Source organism: Ascaphus truei, chromosome 2, assembly GCF_040206685.1.
Source record: "Ascaphus truei isolate aAscTru1 chromosome 2, aAscTru1.hap1, whole genome shotgun sequence".
Classification (NCBI taxonomy): domain Eukaryota; kingdom Metazoa; phylum Chordata; class Amphibia; order Anura; family Ascaphidae; genus Ascaphus; species Ascaphus truei.
This window is the reverse complement of record NC_134484.1, coordinates 489814476-489835952: the sequence shown is the minus strand read 5'-3', so window position 1 is coordinate 489835952 and position 21477 is coordinate 489814476. Positions and strand designations below refer to the sequence as shown.

Sequence of the window (21477 nt, the reverse complement as noted above, 5' to 3'; positions counted from 1 at the left end):
TTTATCAAGATTCAAATTGTTCTTTGCCTTGGTAGTTGAATTTACATTTATTATATGTATATTATTACATGATTATATTATTTGGTGTTGCAGTTAATATAAATAATTTTATTCTATCCACATCTTATCCATTTTTAAATTTGATGCTTTTTCATTTAATTGTTTTTGTCCTTATGAGTCTATTTAAGTTTATTGTTATTGTATTCTTTATTGTGTCCTTTTGCTGGATTACTCCCCCACAGTTATACTGCCTTCTTTCCGTGGTTACATTTTCCCCGGACTGTTTTGTTCCCATGGAACGTTTTACCTGGGATACAGGTAGGCAATGTTTCTGGGTGGGAGTGCCTATAACGTGACTCTCTCTAGACTCAGGAAACCACTCTGTGATAAAGTGCCCATGGCGAGAAACGCGTTGGAGGTTTCTCTTTTAACTTAGGCTGTGTCTCAGTAACTCTTTTATTTTTTCTGCTTTTGCCTCCAGTTCTTCTTTTCTGCAGTGCTCCTTTTTTTCTTTGTTTTGAATGTGAGAGAAGGAGGAAAGAGAGGAGTCAAATATTACACCAAAGCCGCGTTCTTAGGAAATTATATGAATAGTATTTTTGACTGACAAAATATTACACAAAATGGAGCAGTTTAGTTTGTGGGTCTTATGACAAAAGATTACATGGGCAGTGTAGTCACTGCATCACTTAGATTGTAAGCTCTCCAGGGCAGGGATTTCCATTCCTATTGCCTGATTTTGTTTGTTGCACTTATTGTATTATAATTCCCTGTACTGTATTGTTTCTGCTGTAAAGCGCTGAGTACACTGCGGGCCTTATATAAATAAAGACATACATACATGGGGATCTATGAAACACACTAGATGGCGCTCGATATCTAAACACAGTGCAATATTATAAGTATAACACTAAAATGGAACATATGTGTACATAATATGTGAAAATAAACACACAAAATACAAAAAAGGAAAAAACACTCAAAATACAAAAAAGGAAAAAACACTCAAACCCTTGGACGGACTGTTTCAAGGTCCACACGAAACACAGGTAAGAAAAACCAGGGGAGCGTAGATACCTTTAAAAAGAAAAAAAGACAAACATAGTGCAACCTGTAGCATAATATGTTAGAAGGAGCTCCCAACCGGGCACCACAGACTGAGGCCAATGTTTAGTATAAGGTATCACAGCAGGAACAATACGGAGGAGATAATCTTAAGAAAAGAGATGCACACGTGCAGTATCCAATAAAAACACAGTTTATCCAAAATGATAAAAGTGGAGGCTTACAAGATCCCAATGGGAAAACAGCATTGACGGTGGTGATCTCTAGACCACATCACAGCGTCTCTGTGCCAGCAAACCGCCACGGTACACTTCAGCCTGGAGCCGTCTCGTCACTTCCGGTCTTGGGGCCGTCACGTCACTTCCGGTTGCGCCGCAGGTAGGAAAACAGCTACGGGATCCCAGGCACTCTCTCTCTCTTGATTATTAGGTCACGCTCAACGCGTTTCGCCGTTCTAGCAGACGGCTTCGTCAGTTGTAGCAGTGACCTGTCCTGGGTGTCTTATTTATACCCATACTCCTATCAAAATCCCCTCCTCCATAGGATAATTGATTGAACATCCCCAAAATGACGGGCCAATTACATAAATGTGACCGCACACAGGGAAATACATATCCATATATAAAACAATGATAAACATTTAATTATACAATCGTAATAAAATAGTTTAATAATACCAAAGCATATTTAAAACATATTAAAAAATGATAATTCTAACTGGTCATTGCCATAGTAATGAATTACACACTAAAGTATTTAAAAAACACATAAACTATCACACTCTCTCATAGTCATATTGAGCAGTCGATAGATGAATCTTAAAAAGACAAAGAAATTAGGTTAGAGTACAACATCAAATTTCAATAATCATATAAAATGAGGCATACTTTCAAGGACATCCTGACTACTTTAGACATAGATCGGACCATAAGACTGAACACCAGTCAATAAAAAATGCTCCCAAAATAATATGAAAAGGTGCAATCCCATCTAAATCATATAAAAATATGAAAATTACAGAAAAACTGAAACACCGTTTAAAGAAAAACACCAAGCTCAAAATCCACATTCAGGCCTTGTGGCACTAAGGTTTTGAGAGAAAAGATCCAAAAACTCTCTCTTTTTTTCAGTGCAACATTTCTGTCCCCACCTCTCCAGTGGGGCAGAACATGTTCCAGCACTGTAAACCTTAGTCCTGAAGTGTCACCTTGGTGTGTGGTGATGAAGTGATTAGATAAAAAGTGAGTAGTGACACCTTTACGTACATTACCAATGTGTTCCAGAATACGTGTTTTAACTGGCCTAGTGGTCTGGCCTACATATTGAAGCCCACATGGGCACTGTATTAGGTAAACCACGTATTCTGATCTACACGTAATGTGTTGTTTTATAAAAAAACTTTTCATTAGTGATATTTGACTGGAATCCAAACTTATCATCCGATCTATATCTACATGCCAGGCATGTGGTACACCCAAAAAAAAACTTTTATTTGGGGTAACCACCTGTTGTTCTCTTTACAGACCTTTTGCAGAACACTAGGTGCCAGTGCGTTTTTTAGTGAATTAGCTTTTTTAAAAATGACTGTCGGTCAATCAGGTACTATTTCACCTAGGATGGGGTCATTTTGGACAATGTGCCAATGTCTGCGTATTATCTTAGTTATTTTTTCGGATTGTCTATTAAAGTTTGTAATGAAAGAAAAGTCAAAATTCTTTTTAGTCTTATCTTTTTCTGTATTTTTTATAAGATCTTTCCTTTCTAGACATCCTACTTTTTCTACTGCATCCTGAATAATTTGTTCTTCATATTTCTTATCCCTAAACCTTTCTTGCATAAATAAAGATTGTGTGTTAAAAACATCATCATTCGAACAATTCCTCTTAACCCTACGTATTTGACCATATGGTACATTTTGTAGCCATTTTGGGTGATGGCAACTGGAAGGTGTGATAAAGTTGTTTATATCGACGTCTTTGAAGAAGGTTTGAGTACTAATCTCTCCCTCTTCTATGAGCACAGTCAGGTCCAGGAAATTAACCCTTTCCCGACTGTACTCACAATTAAATTTAAGGTTGAGTAAGTTGTCATTAAGATAGTATATAAATCTTTTGAGACTTTCTTCATCCCCTCTCCAAATAAAGAATATGTCGTCGATATATCTCCGCCATAGGCACAAATCCACACCCAGCTCTGCAATAGACCAAATATGGTCTTCCTCCCATGAGCCCATGAGAAGATTTGCATAGCTGGGTGCAAATTTTGTGCCCATAGCGGTACCACACTTCTGAAGGTAGTATACTCCTTCAAACAGGAAATAGTTATGCTCTAGGATAAACCTTATCCCGTCTAGGATAAAGTTTGCTTGTTCTGGAGGCATATTTGTATCCTTTGATAACGCTGTGTCTATGGCATCATGTCCATCTCTGTGACTAATACACGTATATAACAAAGTTAAATCACATGTAGCAAGAAACCATCCTTCTTCCCACTTTTGGTTATTTATAACACGCAGAATATCTGTAGTGTCTTTCAGATAAGACGGGAGTTCTTTCACATATTTCTGCAAATACGTATCTATGTATGCCGACAAATTTGACGTCAGGGAATCTATACCCGCTATTATGGGTCTTCCTGGGGGATTTACTAAACTCTTATGGAGTTTAGGGAGATAGTAAAAGATGGGTCTAATCGGATGTTCTTTATACAGAAACTTGTATTCACTCTCATTTATGACTCCATCTTGTTTCCCCTTATCCAGCAGATTTTTTAGTTTGCATAGAAAGTCTGAGGTTGGATCCTTTCTTAGAGGTGTATAAGTGTTTTTATCACCTAAAATCCGATGGGCCTCAGATATATAATCATCCCTGTTGAGAATAGCCACTCCTCCTCCCTTATCAGCTTGTTTAATTACAATGCTTGTATCTTTCTGCAGGATTTTGAGGGCATCTCTTTCGTTTTTACTCAAGTTATTGTCAAATTTCTGATCAGAACTGACTAACCTCTCAAAATCTTTCTGAACTAATTGCGTAAAGACATCTAAATTTTTACCTTTCATATGTTTTGGGTAAAAGGTAGAGGATGGTTTTAAACCTGAATGCATCACAATATGTGAGTTTTCTTGTGATAGTGTCATATCTTTTTTAGGTTGAGTAGCAACTTCTTTAAGATCTATTTTAGAATTCTCACTGGTTCTGAGCTCAACCTCCTTTTGCCTAAAAAATCTTTTAATGGTTAATTTCCTTAAAAATCTTTGTGCATCCAAAAATAGGCCAAAGTTACTAGAGCCTACAGTGGGGGCGAACTTCAAACCTTTTGAGATAAGGGACTCTTCGGGTTTGGTTAATACCCTAGAACTCAAATTGAATATGTTTTTACCTATTTCTTGGGTTTCTTTGGGTATTTCTTTCTGTCCCCTTCCCCGTTTTCGTCGTTTTTTTCCCTTTTCCTTTTTTCCGAGGAGTGATCTCTTCTCATCAGTGGGGCATATGAATTTATTCCCTGAAATGAAGTTGACCCCCCCTCCCCTAAAAAAATCCTTCTTGTTTTTAAACTTAAGGCCACCTTTCTGAAACATTTTGTCTCTTTGGGCTTCTCGTTGTTCTTTTCTATTGTATATACTAATTTCCCCCTCTGAGTCATAATCTATACTCATAGATCTTTTCGGGGTTAATTCTATGCTTACTTGTGTTTTAGCATATTTATTGCCCTGTTGGTGTGGGGTTCTATATGGTTTTGTCCTCCAATTTTCCATTTCTGGACTAATCCTAGTTTTTTTAGGGGTATATTTTCTAGGTTTTTTCTTTCCCTTAGATGTGTCCTTTTTGGGTGAGGGTTTTTTGGGGGTTATTTTAGACTTTTGGATGGTTTTATCCACTATTTCAACAGCACTAGGTTCAATTTTCTCAAGTTTTCTAGGGGGCCCGTCTTTGTAATCCTCCTCATCTCTTAAGAATTTCTTTACTTTCTTTGTAATTGTCTCTTTCCATAGTTTATCTAATTTCTTTTGCAATTGTGCATCTTTCTCTTTAAAGAGAGTGGTCTGATCTAAAGTCCCAATTCTGTCTTCAATTTCTTTCACCTCTATGTCAATCTGTGACACATGATGCTTCTGTTGTTCTATAACTAAACCCATTAGGTCAATAGAACATTTCTCTAAAAGACCGTACCACTTGTCAAGGAAGCTTTCATCTTCCAAATCCATGGACGGGTCTTTATTAATTCTAAGGCCTCTTGGGACTCTCCCACTTAAAACATATTGCTCTAAAAAGGTGTAATCCCAAAATTTCTTTATGTCTTTAGTTAACAACTTATCAAATTCTGATGCAAGGATATTAGCTTCTCCTATAATAGGGGCTTTATCCAAATCTAGTTTCAGAATACTTTTGAAGTCCACAGATCTAGTGTGTCTTCTAGAGAAAATATTGGAGCAGTTGTTATCTATTTCTATCTCTTCCATTGTGATAAATAGTGCAGCCTATCTAAAACAAAACAAAACGAATATATGAAACACATTAGATGGCGCTCGATATCTAAACACAGTGCAATATTATAAGTATAACACTAAAATGGAAAATATGTGTACATAATATGTGAAAATAAACACACAAAATACAAAAAAGGAAAAAACACTCAAACCCTTGGACGGACTGTTTCAAGGTCCACACGAAACACAGGTAAGAAAAACCAGATGTGGTCTTGAGATCACAACCGTCAATCCTGTTTTCCCATTGGGATCTTGCAAGCCTCCACTTTTATCATTTTGGATAAACTGTGTTTTTATTGGATACTGCACGTGTGCATCTCTTTTCTTAAGATTATCTCCTCCGTATTGTTCCTGCTGTGATACCTTATACTAGGCATTGGCCTCAGTCTGTGGTGCCCGGTTGGGAGCTCCTTCTAACATATTATGCTACAGGTTGCACTATGTTTGTCTACGCTCCCCTGGTTTTTCTAGTTTGTGGGTCTTATGACAAAAGATTACATGGACAGTGTAGTCACTGCATCACTTAGATTGTAATCTCACCAGGGCAGGGATTTCCGTTCCTATTGTCTGATTTTGTTTGTTGCACTTACTGTATTATAATTCCCTGTACTGTATTGTTTCTGCTGTAAAGCGCAGAGTACACTTTGGTCCTTATATAAATAAAGACATACATACATGGGCATCTACAGTATCTTTACACTATAGGTTGCTGTCTGGTTTAGTTGATATTATTAACGCACTAATATGATAGACCAGGAGTTCCTTAACTTTACTTCTCATGGACATTTTAATGTTAATTATTTGGAGGATGTACATGTATCTTTAAATAATGAATACAGTAATAAATACAAGTTATATATGTATCAATGATTTCACTGTGAGAGCTGCTACAAATACATTTCAGGCCTTCGGGAACCACCACAGTCATTAGGGGCCACTGGATGTCCATGTGCCACAAGTTTAAATCCCTGGGTGAAGAGAATATTTTGTTAATTAAGTATCGGTGAAATAGATTCTTCAGTGTTTTGGATTTGTAATTTGCGTTCAGTAATTTGATTTACAGATTGAAAACATTTGTTCTGTCTTTTTTGTTTACTTCTGTTAGAGAACGGCCTGAATGAGGAACAGAACTTGAGCTCTGTTACATCCAGAAGCTGTCTGACTCCTCGCAGCCCAGAAGTGCCAAAAAACAATGATTCCTGCCACATTTTGGATACATACAAGGAACCAGTGCCACATGATGGTGAATTTACAGACCTTGTACAGCACACAGCAGAGACGGACTCTAAATATGGGTCCAGCAAAAGGTATGCGAGAGATTTAAGAAAAAGCCGCGGTGCTCAGCCTTTTCTCTGTTGTCAGTGTGGCAAAAGCTTCTCACTGGACAGGGACCTGCTCACACACCTTTGTGTCCCCGCTAGAGAGCAAACCTTTACATGTACAGATGGTGGGAGCAGTTTCTCACTGAAGGGGAAACTTCTTCCACACCAGATGATTCAGACAGCAGTGACTCCTTTTACTTGTACATTGTGTGGGAAACAGTTAGGTACCAAGGGGACCCTCCTCAATCATCAGATGATTCATACAGGGGAGAAACCATTCACATGTACAGTGTGTAGTAAAAGCTTTTCTTTAAAGGCGGGGCTCCTCATCCATGAGCGGATTCATACAGGGGAGAAACCATTCACATGTACAGAGTGTGGGAAACAATTCAGTATTAAGAAAAACCTCCTCAGTCACCAGATGACTCATACAGGGGAGAAACCATTCACATGTACAGAGTGTGGGAAACAATTTAGTATTAAGAGCAGTCTCCTCATACACCAGATGACTCATACTGGAGAGAAACCATTCTCATGTACAGAGTGTGGGAAACAATTTAGTATTAAGAGCAGTCTCCTCATACACCAGATGACTCATACTGGAGAGAAACCATTCTCATGTACAGAGTGTGGGAAACAATTTAGTATTAAGTGCAACCTCCTCAGTCACCAGATGACTCATACTGGAGAGAAACCATTCACATGTGCAGAGTGTAGTAAAAGCTTTTCTACAAAGGCGGGGCTCCTCATCCATGAGCGGATTCATACAGGGGAGAAACCATTCACATGTACAGAGTGTGGGAAACAATTCACAATTAAGAGCCGTCTCCTCAGACACCAGAGGATTCATAGAGGAGAGAAACCATTCACATGTGCAGTGTGTAGTAAAAGCTTTTCTCAGAAGACAAATCTCCGCTACCATGAGCGGATTCATACAAGGGAGAAACCATTCACATGTACAGAGTGTGGGAAACAATTCACAGTTAAGTGCAATCTCCTCATACACCAGATGACTCATACAGGAGAAAAACCATTCACATGTTCAGAGTGTGGGAAACAATTTAGTATTAAGAGCAGCCTCCTCAGACACCAGATGACTCATACTGAAGAGAAACCATTCTCATGTACAGAGTGTGGGAAACAATTCAGTATTAAGAGCAACCTCCTCAGTCACCAGATGACTCATACTGGAGAGAAACCATTCACATGTACAGAGTGTGGGAAACAATTCAGTACTAAGAGAAAACTCCTCAGACACGAGAGGATTCATACAGGAGAGAAATGATTCACATCTACACAGTGTGGGAAACCATTCTGTATTAACCCTTTCCGGTCCAATGTCGGAATATATCCGACAAAATATTTTGACACTTGCGGTCCAATGTCGGATCGGGAGGAGGAGGGAGGAAGAGGTGGAGCGAGGCACCGGCTGCAGCACAAGTCCCCTGCATTCCCCTTCTCTCAGCAGCCGCACTGATCCCTCTTCCTCCTCCCCCCCCCCCCCTCAGCCCTACACCGATCACCCCCCCCCCCCAGCCCTGCACCTATCCCCACAGGCAGACAAAGCAGCTGACATCGAGGTAGGAGGGGGGGCTGTGCGTGTGCTGTGAGTCCCCTGCATTCCCCTTCTCCCAGCACTGACATCGGAGGTAGGGGGTGAGGGAGGGGGGTTGGCTGTGTGTGTGCTGTGAGTCCCCTTCTCCCAGCAGCCGCACTGATTCCTCTCCCTCACCCCCCAACCCTGCACCGAACCGCACAGGCAGACAAAGCAGCTGACATCTGGGGTAGGGTGTAGGGGGGGCTGTGTGTGCTGTGAGTCCCCTGCATTCCCTTTCTCCCAGCAGCTGCACTGATCCCCTCCTCCACCCCCCAGCCCTGCACCCAGCCCCAGCAGACAAAGCAGCTGATATCGGAGGTATGCAGAAAGATTGCGCGCGCGCAAAGATAAGAGCTTTAGAGCAGTAAGAGTGCGCGCAGTAAGAGTGCGCAGTGAGGGCGTGCGCAGTGAGCGCACGCAGTGTGAGTGTGCGCGCGCAGTAAAAAAAAGCTGTAGTTTTTTCTGGAAAATAAATTAAACTTGCTGGCGCACTTAGTGAAAATTAATTGGACCGCACAGGGTTAAGAACAACCTCCTCTTACACCAGGGGATACATACAGGGGAGAAACCATTCACATGTACAGAGTGTGGGCAAAGCTTTTCTTAAATGAGCCACCTCCTCACCCACCACAGGATTCATGCACGGGAGAAACCATTTCCATGTACATAGTGTGGGGAAAGCTTTTCACAGAGGATCAGCCTCATTACACACATGAGGATTCATGCATGAGATAAAATATGTGATTGTTCAAAGTAGGGTTGGGCAATATACCAGTAGCATACTGTAGTAATAAAAATGGACGGTGACGCAACACTTGCCATTACTTCTTGCCATGGCATTCCTATCAGCAGCTGCAGAGAGGGGGGTGGGTCTGGCAGAGAGGCGTGGGGTTGGGTCTGGCAGAGAGGCGTGGGTGTGGGTCTGGCAGAGAGGCGTGGGGGTGGGTCTGGCAGGGAGGCGTGGGAGTGGGGACTGTGTCAGAGAGAGGACTGTGTGTGGGTCTGGTAGAGACAGTGGAGTGGGAGCGAGTCTGGGAGCTCCTTGACTTTCACATGCTGCAGCTATAAGGAATCCTCCTGCTGGTAATCTCACCCCTCCATATTAACCACTTCTCCTCTGCCATGCCTCTTACCCCTTCCCTTCCACCATGACTCAACCCCTTTCTCTCCCCCGTATTTCTCTCGGCTCTCACCCGTGCCTCTTGACCCCCTCCTTCCCCATGCCCATTAACCCTCGCCTCCCTATGTCCTATTAATGTGTACAGGAGAAGGGGGGTCGAGGGGGTAATTATAAACTATCTTACCGTGCACCCCAAAACTGGAACAACCTACCGGAGACTCTCGTGTTAAAGCTGTAAAAATGTTACAACAAAAAATGTAGTTATCAAATGAGTTTTTTCAGTGTACACAGGAGAAAGCTTCTATAGAAAAGCTCTCTAACAGTTATTATGCTGTGACATATTTATACCCTAAAAACGAAAACATACGCCCCTTTATGAGGTCGCTTGTGCGTCATAAAAATAACGTAATTGTATAATAAAGAAACAAAATGAATATATGTAAATCAGCAAAAAGGATTACATCAGCTTCAGTAACCTTTCCTCCACATTATTATTGATACTTTGTTTCAGAGTTACAATGTGAGAAACTGTGCTTATCTCAGACTCTAGCTAATTCTACCAAGGTTTCTCATTATTGTCTGGACTTTTCTCTACCGCCCCACACTCCCACATACTCCTTCCTCATCACCTCATCATTTGCAGCTGGCAAAGGATACAAAGAATCTACTGAGAGCCCAACAACCACTCTGCTTTCTCACGTTCACACAGACAGGTTTCACAGAAATCAGCACATAACACATGGAAGACAGACACAGACTGAATGACATACAAAATTTATAGCAAACAAGACAAAAATGGCTGACAAGGATCGTCTGCCAAAATGGCTGCTGAGATTTCAGTGCTGTTTACGTTAGACCCCTTAATGTCAAATTTCTCAACATTCTCAGTCGCATCCACCACCAGTTTAAGTTCTTTCAAAACTAAGGCTGTCTCACATTTTAATCTGGTCTGTAACTGTTACATACGCCTATAATATATATTATCTCTAACTGTGCATGCAATGTCTTGTATATAATGTATACCCTGTTCGCTTATGTAACTTTTTGTAACATGTATTATTTGTCATCTTAACTCTATGCCCAGGACATATGTGAAAACGAGAGGTAACTCTCAATGTATTACTTCCTGGTAAAACATTTTATAAATAAATAAAAATAACATGGTGAAGAAAGGGGCTTTAGTGTGGCTGTAGTTAAGGTAACATTTTTATGGAAACATTTGTTATTCTTAAAATATACTAAAATGTATTTGCTTTTTTACATTTTATTAAGAATGAAATGCATTTGTAGAAGAAATATATTTCACAATAAATGACCTTGAACATTTTGAGGACTTTTGCTTTTTTGCTTTCTATTGGGTGTTAATATATTGCTGAATATTATCACGATAAATTACTTAATACTCTTATGGTGGGAAGTATTTTTGTTATTGTCTAACCCTAGTTCAGGGTGTTGGAAACAATTCAGTACAAAGTGTGACCTCCTGTCACACCCAAGTATTGACAGTGGAGAAACCATTTGCTTGTTCAGTGTGGGAAACAATTCAGTGTTGAGGGTCATCTCTTCAGAAACCAACAAATTCATGCAGGGAGAGTGTAGCGATGGGGAGGGGGTTGGCCCGGTAATAAAGGGGTTACACCCCAGTTAGCCATCCCCCACCACCGTGTGAGAGGCGAGGGGTTAAATGTAACTGTGATTACATGTGTTTTATTACCCTGCCTCAGTGCAAAATGTGTTCTCTTTTCTGGTTGTATGTATTGTCCTAATTATCTTTGTTTGTACCCCTACAGTGTATGCACCAAACACATACACTGGGATCAGGTCAGGAGGGAAAGGGTTAATGGTGTTTGTGTATTTATGACCCTTTGTTCCCCTTCCCGCCTTTTCACCCTCCATTTGCAACCGGTTCCATAAGGCGCCATTGAAGCTCCATAGGAATCTATGGAGATTTCACCGTTTTGGGCCCGATACCTGAGAAGACCAGCAGGTGATGCCCGAGAGGAGGAGCTGAGCTGCTCCATTGAAATGAATGGCGTAATGCAGGCCTGCACAACACGCTGCCTGCCTGAACTCACTGTGCGGCCCGCGGCGGCTTTCTGCTCTCCCCCTCCCTCCGTGAGCCTGCTCTCCCGCGCCCCCCCGCGAGCCTGCTCTCCCCCTCCCCCGCGAGCCCGCTCACCCCCTCGCAGGGTAGCAGCGTGCTCTAGCATTGAGGCACTTCCAACCTGATGCTTTCTAGAGCGTGCTTGCATTCCTGCCTGCTCTGCTGCCGCCTCCTCCACCGCAAGGTAGGGAAGGGGGGGGTGAGATGATGTAATTGGAGGTGCAGGGGAGGGTCATTGGAGGTGCAGGGGAGGGTCATTGGAGGTGCAGCGGAGAGTGATGTGAGGTGCAGGGGGGTGTGGTATGTGTGTGGTGTGCAAGGGGATATTGTGTGTTTGATGTGGAGGGGTGTATTGTGTGTGGGGGAGGGGGAGAGATGGGGTATGAGAGATAGATGGGGTATGAGAGATAGATGGGGAGTATCGCAAAGGTTGATAGTGAGGGGTTCTGGGGAAGATATGAGGATGATGATGAGAGGTGCTGGAGGAGAGATGATGATGATGATTTTACCCGTGCGGCCCAAATTTTTTTTCCTTGGAGCAGTTCGGCCCTTCTCGCTTTACGAGTTGTGCAGGCCTGCCATAATGTCTTTCAATGGGGATTCCTCGATTTCGCTCTCCAAGGACGAGTTGGCTGCCAGCCAAACCGCAAATTCCGAAAGCGGATACAATTTCAATGAAAGAGCCTTTAATCAGTAAAGTGCCGTGGGAACTTGGTCACGGCCAAGTTCAAACCTATTAAAATTGTAACTCCGGTCCTAGGGCAGGTAGTGGTCTAATTCTTTTTGCCCCTAGCTCAGGGGAAACCCCTTACTCGACCCTAACCGGGTCCGATGGTCAATGGCCACGGGAAAGGGTCGCGCCCACCACGAGGGCCACCCCATTGACCACAATGGTGGAGGAAAGCCACGAGGCGGTGAAAACGCTAAGTGAAAAACTGCATAAACTGGGAACCCATATCTCCGGTTCGGTAAGAATTAGAGGGCTGGGATTTGGCCACCCTGCAGTTACCGCTCCGGCATGATTGCATGGCAATTCCCGACCCTCTCTGATCAACCAAACGGAGTATGGTGAATTGTTTAAATTGTGTTTCTGCCATTGACTCCAATGGCGGAGAAATGCAACCTGTGCAACATGCGTTTTTTTTTAACTTTCATTTTATTGGGTTTTAAGTATATAGCATACATTCATATAATAAGTACCGTAAAAAAACAATTATGGACATACAACATCTAAACAGACATGGGAAGGGAATGACAATAAGGTGAGGAATTGGGGGGTGAGGGGTTTGGGGGAGGTGTCACCGAGGCTCTCCTAACTTGTGCAGATGATCTGAGATCGCTCCTTGCTTTAACTCCATAGCCCTGGGTAAGGAGGGTGCCCGCCCACTTCAGTGTCCCCGTGGGGGGGTGGTGTCCACTATCGTCTCCTAGTTCTTCCGTCTCTGACCCTCACCGCCCATCAGAGGAGAACTCGCCTGATCCTGTCAGAGCCAGACGGTGGCATTGCTCACCCCCTGGATAACCGTCTGTGCCACCCAGGGCAGCCAGACCTTTTGGAAATTTGGGCCAGTGTCGTTAACCAAACTCAACTTTTCCATCTGGCAAACAAACCAAATCCTGTTCCGAATTTTTCCTATTGATGGAATTGCATTCTGATTCCACAATGCTGCGGTCTCACACCTCATAGCCGTTGCAAAATGTGCAATTAAATTGTTCCCCGATCTTGACACTTCTTTTGTAGGTTTGCTTAACAGAAAAAGCCATGGGTCTAGCTGAATTGGGAGGCCCAAGATCCTCTGCAACCAATCTCTAATTTGACTCCAAACAGGTATGATTTGTTGTCAGGACCACAGCATGTGCACCAGCTCCCCCTTTCCCCGCACTGCCTGGAATAAATGTAGCCAATCTAACTGGGGTGAGATACCACCTCATTATTACTTTATATGAGTTCTCCTTAAAAGTCGTGCAGATCGAGCTACTGGCAGCTGCCTTAAAGATTTCCGTCCAGTCCTCGTCTTCTAGTGGCCCTGTCAGATCTGTCTCCCACTGAGTCATGAATCTGGGTCTACGTGTACCGTCCCTGTTGGCTCCGATCACATCTCTGTACAAAGCAGAAATCAGTACCCGTGTGTCGGTGCCCCGCACAGAGAGCTTTTCAAAATTAGTTAGCGGTGGTCTTGCTGAGTGTTTGATATAAAATGCCCAGACCTGGAGGTATCTAAGGAATTCTGTGTTGGGGATTTTCCGACTTTAATTGGTCAAATGATTTGATAATGTTTCTCCCCTCCAGGTCTTTCAGCCTCCTGAACCCCAATTGCTGTCATAGCGTGGAATTCTTGCCCTCTAACCCCGGAGCAAAATCTGGATTGCCGTACAAAGGGGTCATTAAAGTGTGTTTTGAGGTCATTGAGCAATTACTTTTGGCCGCCTCCCAGACCGACACCGAGTTGAGCAAGGAGGCCAGCGGCTCCTTTAAATCCTTTAATCTAGATTTAGGGTACCAAATTAAGTCACTGAGCTCCAGCGAGGCGCACAACTCCCTCTCCAGCGACACTCACCTTCTGGGCTCTGGGTCCCCATGCCATTGTGTAATTTGGCATAATTGCGCCGCTTTATAATAAGACAACAAGCACGGCACCGCCAAGCCCCCAGCTTCTCTAGGTCTTTGCATGATTTTTGCTTTTACCCGTGGTCTTTTGTTTTTCCATATAAACTTTGTGATTGAGTTTTGCAACTCCTTGATCTCAGATCTCACCACAGGTACGGTAGAGTTTGGAACAGATACAATAGGCGGGGTAGAAGGTTCATCTTTACTCTATAAATTCTGCCAATCCAAGAGATTCCGTATGCGGACCTGTCCCCGAGTTCCTTCTTTAAGGCCCTCAGCAGACTGAGATAATTTGCTTGGTAAAGAGAGGCTATCTGCTTTGTGAGCTACACCCCCAGGTATTTTATAGTCTTAGGCTGCAACTTAAAGTTAATTTCTATTAAATTCTCCGTTTCTTTTGGGATGTTCAGGCTGAGCGCCTCTGATTTAGCCTGATTTATCTTAAAACCAGAGATTCTGTTGAATCTCTCCAGTAGGTCAAACAGGTTGGGTAGCAAGGTAAGCGGCTTTGTCATTGTCAGAATAATGTCATCCGCGTACAAAGCCACTTTATGTTCTTGTGTGTGGATTTGGATTCCAGCTTTCCAGCTTCCAGGATTACTACGAATCTATGCCGCTAGCGGTTCCACGCATAAGGTGAACAACAAGGGCGATAGCGGGCAGCCCTGCCTGGTACCACTTTTAATTTTGAACAGCTCTGATGGGAAGCCTTGATGAATCACCCTGGCTGCCGGGGCTGTGTATAATGCTTTTATTGCCCTTAAAATTTTACCCCCGAACCCGAATGCCCCAAGCGTTGACTTTATATATGGCCAGTCTATCCTGTCAAAGGCTTTCTCCGCGTCTAAGCTTAACACCAGTCCCCGGATCCTGTTGGCATTAAAGTCAATAATATCTACAATCCTTCTGGTACTGTATTGTCAGCCGCTTGTCTATCTCTAATGAAGCCAACGTGATCCGGGTGAATCAGCCTGGGCAGGACAGCGCTCAATCTATTGGCCAGTAATTTAGAGTAAATTTTAACATCCGAATTGATCAACGATATTGGCCTGTAGCTTTGGCAATTTGTGGGATCTTTATACTTCTTATGAATCAATGAAATCGACGTCTGGAGCATCTGTTCTGTGAAGGGCTCTCCCGCCAGAACCCCATTAAATAATGTAAGCATGTGTGGGGCCAAGATCCCTACGAATTTCATGTAATATAAGGTGGAGAACCCATCCGGACCCGGGGCTCTAGAGGACTTTAGGTTTTTGATGACCTCTATTACAGTAGTTCCTCTAGTGTGAAATCCTTCTGCAGTGCCTCGCGCTCCAATCTGTCCAATTTCGGTAGTGCCGCGTCCTTCAGGAACGCCTGCAACGTACTGCTCGTCTTTGGGTTATGAGTCACCTTCTCCCCATTGTATAACTGTTCATAATAGTATTTAAACTCTTCCACTATGTGTTTGGGGTTGGAGGATGTTTCTCCTGTTTTTGTCCTAATTGCATGTATGTTATAATTTGGTTGCCTATTTCGAACTCTGTTAGCTAGCATGGTGTCCGGCTTATTGGCTTTCTCAAATAATTTCATCCGTGTCCAACTCAAGTCTTTTTCGGCCCAGGAAGTGAGGAGGAGGTTAAGCGCAATCCTTACATCCTTTAACTCCTTTAAAGTGTCCCCTCTACCTGATCGACTATGGAGTGCAGAGACCTCATGTAACCACTTACATAGCTGTGCCAATTTGGTGTCCCTTTGTTTCTTCCTCCTAGTCGCTAGACTTATCAATACCCCCCTCATCGTGGCTTTATGAGCTTCCCACAGCGTTGCGTGGGATTCCACAATGCCCATGTTAATTTGGAAAAACTGCCTTATCTCCTCTTTGACCGACTGCACTAGGTCCGGTATCTTAATCAGAGATTCATTAAGTTTCCAATTTGCTCCCGGGCTAATTTGTGTGCATCGTAGCTCTATTGATGCATGATCCGACCATGAAATATCATGTATCAGCAGTAGTCAGTTTGCCCCCACCCCCCACCCCAGCAGTAGTCCGTTTGCCCCCCCACCCCAGCAGTAGTTCATTTGCCCCCCCACCCCAGCAGTAGTCCGTTTGGCCCCACCCCAGCAGTAGCCCGTTTGGCCCCCCCACCCCAGCAGTAGTCCGTTTGCCCACCCACCCCAGCAGTAGTCCGTTTGCCCCCCCCCACCCCAGCAGTAGTCCGTTTGCCCCCCCCCCCCACCCCAGCAGTAGTCCGTTTGCCCCCCACCACAGCAGTAGTCTGTTTGCCCCCCACCCCAGCAGTAGTCCGTTTGCCCCCCCCCCCCACCCCAGCAGTAGTCCGTTTGCCCCCCCCACCCCAGCAGTAGTCCGTTTCCTCCCCCCACTCCAGCAGTAGTCCGTTTGCCCCCCGCCACCCCAGCAGTAGTCCGTTTGCCCCCCGCCACCCCAGCAGTAGTCCGTTTGCCCCCCCACCTCAGCAGTAGTCAGTTTGCCCCCCCCACCCCAGCAGTAGTCCGTTTGCCCCCCCCCCACCCCAGCAGTAGTCCGTTTGCCCCCCCCCACCCCAGCAGTAGTCCGTTTGCCTCCCCCCACCCCAGCAGTAGTCCGTTTGCCCCCCCCCCCAGCAGTAGTCTGTTTGCCCCCCCGCCACCCCAGCAGTAGTCCGTTTGCCCCCCCACCTCAGCAGTAGTCCATTTGCCCCCCCCCACCCCAGCAGTAGTCCGTTTGCCCCCCCCCCACCCCAGCAGTAGTCCGTTTGCCTCCCCCCACCCCAGCAGTAGTCCGTTTCCCCCCCCCAGCAGTAGTCTGTTTGCCCCCCCACCCCAGCAGTAGTCTGTTTGCCCCCCCACCCCAGCAGTTGTCCGTTTGCCCCCCCCCACCCCAGCAGTAGTCCGTTTGCCCCCCCCCACCCCAGCAGTAGTCCGTTTGTCCCCCCCACCCCAGCAGTAGTCCGTTTGCCCCCCCACCCCAGCAGTAGTCCGTTTGCCCCCCCCACCCCAGCAGTAGTCCGTTTGCCCCCACCACCCCAGCAGTTGTCCGTTTGCCCCCCCCACCCCAGCAGTAGTCCGTTTGCCCCCCCCACCCCAGCAGTAGTCCGTTTGCCCCCCCACCCCAGCAGTAGTCCATTTGCCCCCCCCACCCCAGCAGTAGTCCATTTGCCCCCCACCCCAGCAGTAGTCCGTTTGCCCCCCCCACCCCAGCAGTAGTCCGTTTGCCCCCCCACCCCAGCAGTAGTCCGTTTGCCCCCCCACCCCAGCAGTAGTCCGTTTGCCCCCCCCCACCCCAGCAGTAGTCCGTTTGCCCCCCGCCACCCCAGCAGTAGTCCGTTTGTCCCCCTCCCACCCCAGCAGTAGTCCGTTTGCCCCCCCCCACCCCAGCAGTAGTCCGTTAACCCCCCCCCCACACCCCAGCAGTAGTCCGTTTGCCCCCCCCACCCCAGCAGTAGTCCGTTTGCCCCCTCACCCCATCAGTAGTCCGTTTGCCCCCCCACCCCAGCAGTAGTCCGTTTGCCCCCCCACCCCAGCAGTAGTCCGTTTGCCCCTCCCCCTACCCCCCCCACCCCAGCAGTAGTCCATTTGCCCCCCCATCCCAGCAGTAGTCCGTTTGCCCCCCCCCCACCTTAGCAGTAGTCCGTTTGCCCCCCCCACCCCAGCAGTAGTCCGTTTGCCCCCCCCACCCCAGCAGTAGTCCGTTTGCCCCTCCCCCTACCCCCCCCACCCCAGCAGTAGTCCATTTGCCCCCCCCATCCCAGCAGTAGTCCGTTTGCCCCCCCCTCCCACCCCAGCAGTAGTCCGTTTGCCCCCCCCCACCCCAGCAGTAGTCCGTTTGCCCCCCCCCACCCCAGCAGTAGTCCGTTTGCCCCCCCACCCCAGCAGTAGTCCGTTTGCCCCCCCAGCACAGCAGTAATCATTTTGCCCCCCCCCAGCCCAGCAGTAGTCAATTTGCCCCCCACCCCAGCAGTATTCCATTTGCAGCCCCCACCCCAGCCCGTTTGCCCTCCACCCCAGCAGTAGTCCGTTTGACCCCCCACCCCACCCCAGCAGTAGTCCGTTTGACCCCCCACCCCACCCCAGCAGTAGTCCGTTTGCCCCCCCCCACCCCAGCAGTAGTCCGTTTGCCCCCCCCCCCCCACCCCAGCAGTAGTCAATTTGCCCCCCCTCACCCAGCAGTAGTCAGTTTTCCCCCCCACCCCAGCAGTATTCCATTTGCAGCCCCCACCCCAGCCCGTTTGCCCCCCCACCCCAGCAGTAGTCAGTTTGCCCCCCCACCCCACCCCAGCTACCTCTCTCTCTCTCTCTCTGCATGTGCTTGAAAAATGAAAATGGCTGCTCTTGGGTGTAAGTTAGTTTCTGTGCTGCGCTCTGATTGGAGGCTGTGTGGTCACGTGCCCGCACCTCCTCTCCAGCAAGCACAGAAACACAGAGTTGCCTGTAGCTGGAAGCTGAGCGAGGTTCAGCAAGCAAGCGGAAGCTTTCACTCAGAATAGCAAAATAACATATAATGGGTCTCTGAATATATGCTCAGTGCGCATCAGCAAGCACTACGCCACCATAAACACAGCCTAAGCCAGGTCAGGAGAGGAGAGATGCGGAGTCCAATACGTAGCAGGGGTCAGGCAACAACGGAGACAAGGCAGGATGCAGCAGGAACAAGGCAGGATGCAGCAGGAACAAGGCAGGATGTAGCAAGGTACAGCGTCACATAGGATTATGCTCAGCAATGTGTGAGTGAGCAAGGCAGCTATTTAAAGAGCCATCAACCAATGGAGAAACTGGGCGGAACCAGAAGAGGGAATCCCATAGGCTGCTGGGTCACACAGGTGTGCCCTATTACACAGCCAGATTAGAAATGGAGGGGGAGCTACGTGTCCCGCGCGGCACCCATGTGGAAGACTGGCGAGCTGCTCGTGTGTCACCTGCACACCACGCATGTCCCTCTGCAGAGTGTGCCCAATTGGAGGCGATACCGAGCGCGCGTCACAGGGTTCCGGGGGCGGAGTCTGTACCGTGCGTCACTCCCGCGCCGAGCCTGCCCGTCACAGAGGCAGAGACTGGGAAGACTGGAGGAACGTCTGTGTGTTATGCCTTTGCGGAGGTGGGGCCTGGAGATCGAAGCCGCGGGAGAGCATACTGACTGCGTGCAGTCCGCGCGCGCGTAACAGGGCCGCGAGATTGCGCATCCTGGGCGACTGTCGTGGCAGGGGTTCTAAGGTGAGGCGAAGATCTCCAGCTGCCAAAATGGCAAATCCTCACAATATCCCCCCACCCCTCTAGGAGCGACCTCCGGACGACTCCTTGAAGGCTTATCCAGAAATTTGGAGTGGAAGAGATGAACCATCCTGGCTGTATGAACATGATGACTCGGAATCCAGGATCTTTCCTCTGGACCGAAACCCTTCCTGCGCACCAAATAGTGTAATGAGCCTCTTGAGAACTTGGAGTCCAGTATGGATTGTATCTTGTATTCAGGTTGACCTTGCACCATGTGAGAATGCATAGGAGATGTACTGTATGAACTGAATGTGCATTCTGGAAAACTGGTTTAAGTAAAGAGACATGAAAAACGGACGGAATCCACATAGAAGAGGGCAGCGAGAGATGGTTCGCAACCGGATTAATCCTTTCTGAGATAGGAAAAAGACCAAGAAATCTGGGTGCAAATTTCATAGAAGATACTTTCAGCCTGATGTTTTTGGATGACAGCCAGACCTTGTCTCCGATCTTGAATTCCTGAGCAGGTCTCCGGTGGCGGTCAGCCTGAATCTTCTGCCTATTGGTGGCTGTCCTGATGTGTGCCTGAACCTTTTCCCAAATATTTTGCAGTTCTTTAATCCTGTCGTCTGCCGCTGAAACCCCAGATGAGGAAGAAGAGAGAGGAAGAGTAGATGAGTGGAACCCATAATTCACAAAAAAAGGAGACTCCATATTGCTCTAGGGACTGATTTGTCCTTTCAGTCTGACCATTTGTTTGTGGGTGATATCCAGAGGAAAAATGCAGAGAAATGCCTAGTTGTAGGCAAAAGAACGCCAAAAAAAAGACACAAACTGAGACCCTCTATCCGACACAATGACCAGTGGTACTCCGTGAAGTCGGAAGATATCTCTGACGAATACATCGGCCAGTTTGGAAGAGTTGGGAAGACCTTTGAGAGGTATAAAGTGGGATTGCTTTGAAAATCGATCCACCACCACGAGGATCATGTTCATGCCCTTGGATACGGGTAGATCCACAATGAAATCCATGGACAGATGTGTCCATGGATGGTCAGGAACAGGTAAAGGCTGAAGAAGTCCTGAAGGGAGATTCCTAGGAGTTTTTGTCCTGACACAAGTTGGGCACGTGGCTACGAAGTTCTTGACATCTTTCTGAATCTCGGCCACCAAAATGTTCTGAAAATGAGCTCTAAAGTTCTCCTGGTCCCTGGATGACCTGCAGCTCTGGAGGAGTGACTCCAATGGAGAAGTATAGAGGAAGTATCAGGAACTGTAAGATCAGCAGGGATGTGATCCTGTTGTTGTACGATATTTTTGAGAACGTTGAAGGTAGTCGCAGAAAGAATACATTTGGCAGGAAGAATGGGTTTTTGTTGGTCCTCTGATTTGTCGTCCAAAGAGAATTGCAGAGAAAGGGCGTCGGCTTTGATATTTTTGGTTCCAGGAAGATAGGTGTAATGCCTGTATGCCCGCAGACCTGGCCAGTCCCAAGTACTGAGGTGGGAAGGGTTTTAACACACACCCACAGCAGTTAGGGCGTGCCCGGAGTGTGGTAGTGCGTTGCCGGGCCTGTAGAAAGAAGGTTAGGTATATTTGCAATGCCTTGGGTTTCAGAGTTTGGATGGTGATGTCCGTGTGCCAGAGTCCAGGGGCGATAGAGAGCAGGATGGTGATATCCGTAAGCCAGAGTCCAGGGGTAACAGAAGACAGCGAAGTCGGATCCGAATGCAGGGTCCAAGGGCAGGAGAGAGCAGGGTAATCCAGTACAAGAGAGAACGCGAGAGTTAGGGAGTGATCACAAAGCGACACTAATTGAAAAAGTAATAAGTAGATAATAATGGTAATCAAATATGTGGGTGCAAAACTGTGAACTGAAAGTGAATCAGAAAAGGGGGGGGGGAAGGAGAACACAAAATGGATGTGTCTCCTAAAAGAATTCACTATACTGCACTCCTACATTCCTTAAAATTTAACTTTTAATA

The 21477-nt window shown here is 46.3% G+C and overlaps 1 protein-coding gene across 2 annotated transcripts in view; it reads left to right on the top strand.

The window, feature by feature from the left end:
* LOC142488444 (uncharacterized) overlaps positions 1-10911 on the top strand; it is a 118437-nt gene extending 107526 nt beyond the window's left edge. For both annotated transcript variants that reach the window (XM_075588962.1, XM_075588961.1), the window contains exon 4: positions 6657-10911. In XM_075588962.1, the coding sequence (XP_075445077.1) occupies positions 6657-8158 (1502 nt within the window). In that variant the 3' untranslated portion in view covers positions 8159-10911. The remainder of the gene's footprint in view (positions 1-6656) is intronic.
* Positions 10912-21477: the final 10566 nt, after the last annotated feature.